The 11830-nt window shown below is 38.8% G+C and overlaps 1 protein-coding gene across 1 annotated transcript in view; it reads right to left on the bottom strand.

Annotated features, from left to right (window-relative positions):
- ntrk2a (neurotrophic tyrosine kinase, receptor, type 2a) overlaps nt 1-11830 on the bottom strand; it is a 77888-nt gene that overhangs the window by 3683 nt on the left and 62375 nt on the right. Inside the window, exons 14-16 of the mRNA XM_007237422.4 lie at nt 11539-11711; nt 9700-9940; nt 1248-1406 (exon numbers count right to left, since the gene is read on the bottom strand). Of these exons, the coding sequence (XP_007237484.2) occupies nt 1248-1406; nt 9700-9940; nt 11539-11711 (573 nt within the window). The remainder of the gene's footprint in view (nt 1-1247; nt 1407-9699; nt 9941-11538; nt 11712-11830) is intronic.

The raw sequence follows: 11830 nt of genomic DNA, 5'->3' as shown, positions 1-11830 counted from the left end.
TACTTAACCGACTAATCAGGATCAATCCCAGTTTGTGAAAAGGGTTTGGAACAAACAACAACATGAATAGGGAACAACCCCAGTTAGGGAAAGGGTCATAACTAATTAGGTTTAATCCCTGTTCGTGGAAATGTTTTGGAAGAAACAACAATATGATTATGTACAGTCCCAGTTAGGGGAACAGTCACGACCAATTAGGTTTAATCCCTGTTTGTGGAAATGGTTTGGAAGAAACAACAACATGATTATGACCAATCCCAGTTAGGGGAAGGGTCATGACTAATAAGGATCAATGGCTGAACAAACAATACCATGATTCACACCAATTCCTGTTAGGGGTAGACAAAGTAAGATTTCAGAACAAACACTGCTGTGATTTGTACCAATCACACCCTGGGGAATGGTTCAGAACAAACAACAACATGATTACAACCAATCCCAGTTAGGGTCAGGACTAATTTGAATCAATCCCAGATTGAGGAAAGGATTTGAAATCAACAACTCTGTGACTAGTGCTAATGAGGGGAAAAGTTCAGGACAGTTATCACTGTGATAAAAAAACGAACAAACAAAAAACAAATAAAGTTAGGGGAAGGGTTATGGAACAAACACTACTGTGATTAGAACCTATTGAAGTCAGATAAACGAACAACAATTTAATTCCGACCAATCAGAGTCACAGGAAAAATCCAGAAAAAAAAACAATGTGATTAGAAACAATGACACTAAGAGGACGGTGTAATTTGAACAGCATTGTGATTAGGACCAATCAGAGTTAGGGGGAGGGTTCAAAACATACAACATTTTGATTTTGACCAATCACAGTTAGGGGGAGGGTTCAAAACAAACAACATTGTGATTTTGACCAATCACAGTTAGGGGGAGGGTTCAAAACAAACAACATTGTGATTTTGACCAATCACTGTTAGGGGGAGGGTTCAAAACAAACAACATTGTGATTTGGACCAATCCCAAAAATTAAACAAACAATGCATTTATATTTAATTAGGAATTCTCTTTTTAGGCTGGTTCACACCATTATTTTATCAAAAACATTTGCACTGCTTTAAAATTACGTTTTTTTTATTGAAGTATATTATTGTCTTAACACTAGGCCCTTTTCCGTAAACCACATAAGGAGGCACTCTGCACAGTGCAGTGCAGAACTATTCCACAGAGTCCTGCATATAGAGCTAGTAACAGTGTGTGTGTATAGTGTTTGTGTGTGTGTGTGTGTGCGCTCATACCTCGTTGTTGGAGAGCTGATACCAGGGCTGTTTCCCGTAGGTGAATATTTCCCAGAGCACCACTCCCAGACTCCAGACATCGCTCTCGGTGGTGAACTTCCTGTACATGATGCTTTCTGGTGGCATCCAACGGATTGGCAGCATGGTGTGTCCGCCCACCTTCATTATGACACATAAAAGATAAAAATGTCAAAATGTCAAAAATACAGAACTAAATATATATATAAAAGAGAATAAACAAGACAAAAAAAAATGTGCTTTAGGAATACAAAGCTTTTTGGTCAAACAGTCTTTTTTGTTGTTTTGGCTCTTGCTATGAAAAAAACTAATTAAAAAAAAAAACTAAGTCTAATAAACTGTAAAGTCTATAAATTGTAAAGTCTAATAAAGTGCTTTTAAATGAAGTTGTTAACCCTAGAACGCTAACACCAAATGATTTTCACACATACAATTTTTTCATATGATTTTTATTGTGTTGCTGCTTTCTGAGTTGAATAGGACTTTGGTTAGCTTCAGGACTTATTGATGTCCTTAATGTTATGGTGGATTTTCTCCTCCCATCTATGTTTTTTTTTTTTTCAAGAGGCATGAGTTCAGGTGGTTTTCATCCGAAGTTAGTGATAGAGAGTAAGTTGATGTTAGCTGATGTTAGTGTGTATGTGTTTAAATCAGGTGCTCATGTGTCCCAGGAATGGGTGGATCAAAGACCAAGTTCCCAGCAGCATTATTTTTTAGGACATTAAGATCTGTTAAGAATTACCTGATTTTCCAATAATATTTCTGCTTTTTTCTAGCGTCATCCATGGTACCTTCTTTATTTTATGTAATGTTGTAAAATTAAAGAAGGGTTCCAAAACTTGTCATACAGTGTATACCCAACATTAGAAGATGGTGTTACTAATTTTAACGTTAGTGTTCTAGGGTTAAAACTGTACTACACTAAAAGTGTAAACAGACATTCATATAAGATACTGTTTCCAAACTTTAGGATATCTGTAGCGTAGAGGGATTAGAACAGCCTAAGCAATGTAAGAGTTAAGGCTAAATAATGAACATGGCCTTTGTTTTGAAGTCATTTCCAACATTTTCTCCATTTTTTGTTTATCAAAGAAAACATTGCCTCAACAGTTAAGACTTTGAAGATAAAATTCCATTGTATTTACAAAGCTGGAGCTGGAGTGATACGGTAACTTTCGGAACGCTGCATGCTGCCGAGGAAATTGGACTGACCTAAGCCTCAACCCCCAAAACCCATCGCTTCATTTACTAGCTTTTCCATAATGCGCTTGCACTGAAATATTAATTACGTATTTGTAGTGCAGTATGTGGATTAGCCTCATATTAATTGTTTTAACATACTGGACTCATCAAATATTAAGGGCCAAAGCTTTTAGGCTTCTTCACTCGTCCACAGAGGAGAGAAGCTCTATCGAGTGGGAGAATCTCTGAAAAAAGCAGTCTAAAAGACCAATATTCTGAGGAACCTCACTGTCTGACACGCACTCATAATCATAAAGATGGCTGCCAAGGCTTTTAATGTTGTGTACTGATATATGTTATAGACCTTCTTGCTGTAAGTGTTTTCTAGAGACAATGCTTTCTAAAGGTTTGCAAAGTGTAGGCTAGCTGGAACTCCAGTATGAACTGCTCGACAATCACTGCTTGATCAGCTACGTCATCAAACTCAAATAAATATACAACGCTGATCAAAGATAAACTGATTAATCAGCTTAACCAGATGGATTACCAGCATACATTATGTTTTCACCTAGGTAACCAGGTTTGAGGACCCACAAAAGACCATCTTAGATCATCTAAAATCAGCTACCAGCCAAATTTCTGTTCTTGACCTGGATTTTTCAGCAGTATAATGACACATATTTTAAGATTTGATGGGATTTTCTTCCTGATTTAGTCCCGTTTCCAAGTCCTGCTAGGAATCCCCCCGTCAGACAGTGCCACCATTGCTTGCAGGGGGAAGACCAGTATGCATAGACTTATATAGTATATCTAAACGCCACATTAGCTGCTGTCTCATAAGCCTGTACTGGATAAAAGATGCCTGATTCATGTGTAGGTTTGGAATTTACAAAATGTTGTCAAGTCCAAACCAGATCTAAAAAATGTATCTTTCTCAGGAAAGACTGCACAAGTTGATTTGTTGTAATTGGCGATAGTAGTATATTAAAGTGAAACTTACACTATTTTATTTACTATAATATAATACTATTATCCTTGTATTAACACTACATATACTATTTATTATGGATAATTTATTATTTATTATTTGATGATTGATGATTTATTATTCACATCATGTTCATGACAAGTCTTCACAATCTTTCACCACCTCGTCTTCTCCCTTTAATTTGGGGGAATTGCTCCTTAAACTCCTTAAACTTCAGCCCTAAGTTCTGTTCCCTTTCTTCAGTCTCCTCAAAAGCTATAATCAAAAGCTGATGGCATGTCCCGAACTGGCAAAATGATACCTTACACTATATTACACCTATATTCCTTGCTATATTGATTTGTTTTATTTTTACTCTACTTTTTTTTTACTATGTCCGGTAACTGTGTTACACCAATGTAACACTTACATTTTCTTTTCTTTGGATCATTATACAATCTTTGCCTTTTAAAAAAGTAGATCTGCATTTTTTCTGCAAATAAAAAACATAGAACTTGAAAACTTAACGGTCAACTATTAGAATGTAAAGATAAACAGTTTATTTCTTTCAAAGCTGAACAAGATGTGTTCTGAACTGGAACACAAAAAAATCTAAAATGATAAGGGCCATATACTAAAAAATCCATTTCCACAATATATAAGCATTTTACACATTCCATATATGTTCAATTATAAATCTAAACCTGAGAAATTCTTCCAAATCTATACTCCACAACAATTAATTAATTCATTAATTTTTAAACTGCCCTAAATACAAACTTAGTAGACAGCTAAATGTGCTTGGTGGAGAACCGCTACAGGTCCATTCATTATCCTGAATGTGGCTAATATTTATTAAGACCATTTTAGAATTTGTTAACAATTTGACTTACTAGTTACTGCTTAATTCAGCCTTATAATGGTGCTATTCAAATAAATTGTGTAAACCTGCGGTGAGGAATATTGGTTGTAAACAGGGGATAGTGAGGACAGCCGAGAAGAGCATCGGAGTCTCTCTTCCTGCCATCTCAGAGATCTACACCACACGCTGCATCCGCAAAGCCACCAGCATTGTGGACGACCCCACCCATCCCTCACACGGACTCTTCGCTCTGATGCCGTCCGACAGAAGATACAGGAGCGTCCGAGCCTCCACTACTAGACTCTGCAACAGCTTCATCCACCAGGCAGTCAGACTTCTCAACGCACAGAGACAGAGCTGAACCCCACCCCACCCACCACAAACCCAACACACTTACACAAAACTGAACTGACCCCCCCTACCCTTTGCACACACTCACTCAGCACATATAGAGACTGAAATGTCTTTACTCCTATCAGCAATATTTGCTGCTACTCTCAAAAACTATAAACTCTTGCATTTCTACATACACTAATTGACAAAAAAGATTCACACATTTAAGGATGTATACATGTGGACTACTGGCCATTTGACTTCTTTAAATGTGTTTAATTCTAATTCTAAAGTTCTAAAGTTATTAAGTGTAAAGCTTTAAACTTTAACAGATCGATTTTTGGTGAAGATGGTGTATTTTGCAAATGGAGTAAAATCAACTATATATGGATGATTCATGAATCAAATCTGCTGCTTCTATTCGTCTTGGCTGGGACAGTTATCAGCCAACATGGGGACTATGCAGACTCAGCATCTGTGTCCTCCAGCATCCATGCTCTGCTTTTACAAACCCATTGCTCAGCTTTTAAAGCTTCATGAGGTTTATGAAGTTTGATAACCAGCGTGCTGAACGCTGCAGAACGTTGCTAGGCTGTACGCCGAGGCTGTACGCTGGTAATTCTCCGTCAGGTCAGTAATAATGGCTTACAGCCGTTCATGGTGTCACTGGTGGGCTTTTATAAAGCTTCATAAACTCACTTACAGAGGTCTATGAAGTTTCATAAGGTCAGCGATAGCAATCTACAACCCTCTATAAAAATGCCATTGAGAGCCAGATTGCCGCATTACACAGCCTGCTTTCACAACCAGGCTCCACCCCTCGGCCACTGGCTTTTCACAGCAGCTGTTTCTATGGAAACTGATGTTCTATAGGGCTAATCAATTCTGTGCCTGAGGCCGTAACACACACATACACACACTTTCTTCTGACTTGCATTACAATCACAGAAGAGGCCTGAGTGTGTGATCACGTGACTGGCCCTCCAAAAGACCCGAACTTCAGTAAACTTCCTGGCAAGGCATCACTTTGGGCGACTGTAACTCTGTACTGCCTCCAGGGATGTAAAGTATTGGGACACCGGCTCATTCCAAGTTTCATCAAAAATGAAGAGTATTAAAACAGTTTATTCTGCTTTTTTGGTGTCCCAACTCCTAGAAGTACTGGATTTTCCACAGAACACAGTTCCATCACTGCTCTCCAGCTCAACACTTCATTTTTCACTTTCTTTTAACATTTCTGTATCTATAGGTATCAGGATTGGACTCTTATCAATGGAAAATGCTGGACCTGATATCTGATAAAAAAAAACAATTCTATGGTGTGGCAAGTCAGGAAACAGCACACAATCCAACAGTGTGATATCCTGCCCACCCTGGGCTAATTGTGCCATCAGTGTGAATTGAACTGTGATCTCCAAATGATAGGGCTATCACTTTAATAGCTGGGCCACTTGCTACCCCTCCTAAAGTGCAGTAGTTTAAAAGAAGAAATATTGATTCAGTGCTGGTGTCAATGGTTGCTAATGGTATAGCTTTTTGCATCAGTGCCATCATGATTATTTTTTTCTGGCATGAAAATAAATGTTTTTTTGATCATCTATCTCTTTTTGTCCCACAGTAAGAGCTGTGGCTAAGACAGTCCATGCGTGGCATTAATGTTTGTTATTGTTTTAAAATGTTCCCAAACTCAGCTCTGCTTGTGATCTCCAGCATACAGACTACAATACCCACAATACACCTTACATTGTCATCACTCCCTCACACGGTCACATGACACTACCAGGAGGCTCATCACCAGAATATTGACTACACCTGTTTCACTCACTATATATACACCTTTTTCTCACTCACTTGTAGCCGAGTATTGATGATTCTCCACTTACTGCAGCACGTTTATATCTTGCCTGTGTTAGCTCTCTCAATCCGACCTTGTTTGCTCCAACACCAGGAGGGTGAAGACTAGAATACATGCCTCCTCCCATACATCGGAAGTCCCCCACTCACCGCCTCTTTTTGAACTGCTACTGATGCAGCATTGCTAAGTAGAAACAGCATGGTTGGATGAAAAGTGAAGCGACACGGTTTCGATACATCAGCTCATAGACGTCTTGTGCTGATCAATATCAGTGATGTGGGGAGAGAGCGCCATCTACTTACTCAGAGAGAGCAAGGCCAATTGTGCTCTCTCAGGGCTACAGCAGCTGATGGCAAGATACATGAACGGGATTCGAACCAGCGGGATTCAATGCCCACACCTGTATCAGTTGTGAGTTGTTATCTTGTGAGTGAGTTTAGTTGAACACTGACCAACGTGTTCATGGCAACGCAACGTGAATTGGAGTGGGACATTCCATTTCTGAAGCTGTATGGACATTTAACATTCCTTGATCCACAGCTATACTGTATATGTATACTGGAAATATGTAATAGAAAGTGCCATCCACTGTGAGTGGTAATGATTGTAAGTGGTAGCTTCTGGCTAGAATATTCATAATCCATGCAGATAGACAAGCAAAATTCACATTTAATGTGAATTAGTCCCCATATGCATATCCTGCAGGTCACTGCAGTGTTCTTTAGCTTCTACAGGGGTTGGACAATGAAACTGAAACATCTGGTTTTAGACCACAATAATTTATTGTCCAGACGGACAGTTCTGGTGGAAGCAGCAGAGTTGAGGTGAACATTGAATTCTGTCGTGATTTGGGCAGCCGTGGTTTTATGTGTTTTGGATACAATCCAGGTTAGCACCCGAACATCCCTTTCAGACAGCTTTCTCCTGCGTCCACAGTTAATCCTGTTGGATGTGGTTCGTCCTTCTTGTTGGTAAGCTGACATTACACTGGATACCATGGCTCTTGATACATCACAAAGACTTGCAGTCTTGGTCACAGATGCGCCAGCAAGACGTGCACCAACAATTTGTCCTCTTTTGAACTCTGATATGTCACCCATAATGTTGTGTGCATTGCAATATATTGAGCAAAACTGTGCTCTTACCCTGATAATTGAACCTTCACACTTTGCTCTTACTGGTGCAATGTGCAATTAATGAAGACTGGCCACCAGGCTGCTCCAATTAAGCCATGAAACCTCCCACACTAAAACTCAATTTCATTGTCCAACCCCTGTATGTCACATGGGAAAAGTCATGCAACAATAATATGGTATGTCAGTGTATGGGCCTTTTTTAAATTGTGTTTAAATGGTCTCTGTAGTGTAGAATTACAGTGAATGCAGTGACTATATAACACGTACACTTTTTTTTGTTCTCTCCTCACTTTCCCTTCTTTCCTTATTCTTCCCTTTTCTGGTGCCTCTACTTCTGTACGTACCCCCAACTCCACCCCCTCCCCTCTGCACTCTGTGGATGGCGGATGGGGAGGTGAATGCTAATCACAGTTCTTTAATGACTTTTTCAGTTTATGTCTGTCGGTGCGGGCGCTCTTGTCCTTTTCCCTCTCCGTCGTCATGGTAACCCCCCTTTTCCTGTTCCCATGTCCACCCCTCCAAGTCCCCCTCCCACCCCCTTTAATCTGAGAGAGACTTACTGACAGTGAATGCGGGGACACACACATGCTCACACACATAAACACTGCTGACATCACCGAGGGGAACGGGTACAGTCAGGATGCCTTTGCCGGTCGCTCCGTCCTGCTCAATAAATGTGGCGAAAAGAATATGGAGAGCGTATTGATCCGGACTTATTTTCAGTGCGTCTGGATCTTATGTTCCGAGACACGCGCTCTGCATTAAGGGTGAAGCTCCTGCGGCTTACCCCAGTATACATTTAATCCACAGAAGAAGACATGAAACCAGTGAGGGCTGAGGGTCAACAAGATAAAGTCTCAGGTTTCTCCATCATCTCCTTTATCATGACCTCTGCTCTGGGTTCTTCCTCTGCGACGGAAGTTTCTAGGCTGCCGGAAGTCAACTGTTAACTGGAATGAGAGCCAGCAACGCAGTAGCAAGCAGTGTAAGAATGTTTTCCAGCACCGTGCAAACAATCTAAACAATGCAGTAAAATTCACACCTGCTCTTAACACACACTTAACACAAATCTCTGCCTGCGCTTGCTGTTTTATATGTATTTCTTATATGTTTCACTACTGGGGGCTTCTGAGTGGCCACCATGATTGGCTTCTTTCTGGCCTACCCTCTCCCCATTACTCAGAGTGACAATAGCTACAAGTTTAGGTCTCTATTGGTTAACATGACAGAACATGCCATTAGTGTTCTCCTCCAGTACAAAAAGAAAAAGATGCGATGAGTGAATTATGAAAAGATGTAACTGAGAATTGGAAATGACTGGAACAGTGAATTCCGTAATAAAGAATTAGAAAGTCAGATTTTAGCACCTTCACTGTGAATTGTTTTAATAAATGGCTAGATTAAATGATATATGTAAGCCATAGTAAAATCTGGCCAGGGACTACAGATGAAAATTAGCCTTTATGGCTAATTCTGGCTTATTTACATTTGTTTTCTGTTGATTAATGAGCATTGTCCCTGTCAACTAAATATATAAATAAAAAAAATACATATGTATTATTGTTACAATAGGACATAAAATAACACTGTTTGTGTTTTTTTTTTTTTTTTTTTTTTTACATATTTAGAAAATTAGCAAATTATATGAGTAATAGTTGCTTCACAAATATTTTATCTTACAGTAACTTCTATTAAAAGTTAGGATCTATAAAAAAACTGTGATTAAATGTATTATATTGTAATTTTCCAATAAAAATATTAAGTTTAACACTGACTGTTAAAAACTGTTTAAAAAAGCAATGTTTTCATTTTTATTGCTGTTATTATGTCCAAAGTTAATAGATTTTTTTATAGTTTTGAACATAAATATTAACATAAATGTGTGTATTAAATTTGTTCTGTATTGTTATTTATTGTAGATGGCCTCTATGTTTTTATTTAATTTTTACTGTCAAGTGCTTTAACCTTAACCTTCATCTTCAAGACATTCCTCTTCACTGTTTTGATGACACAGTTCCTGATACAATTTAGAGTTAAGAGGCTGCTTTAGAAATAAAGACAGACAGGAAGTGACACAGGGAGAAGGGAAGAGCCCTCACCCGGTAGTAGTCTGTGCTGTAAACGTCGCGGGACATGCCAAAGTCTCCGATCTTCACCAGCAGGTTCTCGCCCACCAGGCAGTTCCTCGTGGCCAGATCTCTGTGCACAAAGTGCTGCGAGGCCAGATAGACCATGCCTGCTGCGATCTGCTGAGCAATGTGCAGCATCTGAGACTGAGTCAGCTCGGCCTGCTGCTGCACCTGACCATCTGCCATCAGCACCGCGTCAGGACCGTGAGCCCTGCACAGAGACAGAGAGAGAGAGAGACAGAAAGATACAGAGAGAGATTTTTAAAACTGAACGAAAAACATCAACAGTGCACGCATCACAGAATTAGACCAATTTCCTCTGATAATGAACATAAAATTTAATCCATCCTTAAATGTATTAATTTCAAAGAAATGCTGCAGTTTAAGCTTCATTCCAGTCAGCTGATCGTCCTCAAACAAGTTGTAACACAATACAACAATACAGATAATTGTTGGGCTTACACTGTCCTTCACAGCCAACCTCACAGCACAGTGTGTCACCACCAAAGACTATACTGTAGCTATATAACTGAAATAAAGAGTTTATCATTTGTATATCAAAAGAGAGGCTGCCATTTTGTATAAATTTTACTCACATGTGACTTTAGTAGCACAGTGAATATACACGAAATATTAGAATAGTTCTACTACAGTAAAAAAAAAAAACTTAAATTGCACTGCTGAGGTAAATCTGAAACAAATAGCAGGTCTATTAGTAATTTTGCGATCAGAAAAGTAGCACTGCTAAGGTACATTTGTGATCAGAAAAGTAGCAAAGTAGCAGTGCTGAGGTGAATTTGTAATCAGAAAAGCAGCACTGCTAATATAAATATGTGATCAGAAATGTAGCACTTCTGAGGTAAATCTGTGTGCAGGTGGGGAAATCAGAAATTTAGCAAATTAGCACTGCTGATGTAAATCTGCCAAGAATAGCAGTGCTGAGGTAAATTTGTGATCAGAAAAGTAGCACTTCTGAAGTAAATATATTGGACTTTATTGTATGTCTGCTGGTATCTAAAAAATGTTCAATACATTTTTTAAAATTCTAGTATTATAATTTCTATTTTAAGACAAAAGTGATGCAAAAATACATTTAAGCTATTTAATTTATTTGGTGGAGAACAAAATCTCAAAACACATGTTCTATATCAGCATTTAGCCTTTGGCCAAGTGTTTAATTTTTTTCAGTTTTGGCCAGACTTTTTTAAATTTTGGTGCATCCCTATTATTTGCAGTAATACTTACTTAGTTATTAATTTGTTGTAATATATAAATAAATATAAATATATATGTAAATACCCATGTATATAAAGCATCCTTGTATCTCTGTACTTTTGTATTTACTACAAATGCTGTCACATGTTTTGTTTTTACTTTATACTATTGTTTGTGGACATCTACTTTTCTGTATGTCACACCTACTGCTGACACAGATGAGCAAATGCACACACACAGCTTGTCTAGTCCCTTTAAATAAATATTTCCAGTAGAATAGGACTCTATAGGGCAGGTTAACATGAAACTATTAGCACCATTGCTAATGTCAGATGTGAAAGATATGCAAGACATGCAAGGAAAATAGTGCTTACCACTAAAGAAGGATCGGGGAAGTGAGGGTGGGGGTAAGAGGTTTCAGTATTGTACCACCCCCACCCGCACATCCCACCCAACCCCTATCATTTAACAGATCACGGTCACAGAGAAAGGATGTGAATAAGCACTATTCGAAAAGAGCTTCTATCTCCTTCTTTTTCTCTCTCTTTCCACACACACACATACACACACACATACACACACACACACACACACCTGAGGAACTTGTTAAGGTCTCCGTGTTTCATGTACTCGAACACCATGATGAGCGGGTCACTCTCCACACACATGCCGTAGAATGTGACGATGTGCTCATGCTGCAGGTTGGTCAGTAGCTCAGCCTCACGGTGGAAGTCTTTGCGTGCATTCTCGCTGGCTTCTTTCAGAGTCTATAAACACACATTCATATTGAGACATCTAAATATATACACACACAAAAAGTATTTTAACGCTTTAATGCAAAACTATGAGCTATTTATACTGTATAATGTACTGTTCTTTAATTAAC

Source organism: Astyanax mexicanus, chromosome 12 (genome assembly GCF_023375975.1).
Source record: "Astyanax mexicanus isolate ESR-SI-001 chromosome 12, AstMex3_surface, whole genome shotgun sequence".
In the NCBI taxonomy this organism is placed as follows: domain Eukaryota; kingdom Metazoa; phylum Chordata; class Actinopteri; order Characiformes; family Acestrorhamphidae; genus Astyanax; species Astyanax mexicanus.
The sequence above is the reverse complement of the archived record's forward strand: the minus strand, read 5'-3'. Positions and strand labels throughout refer to the sequence as shown.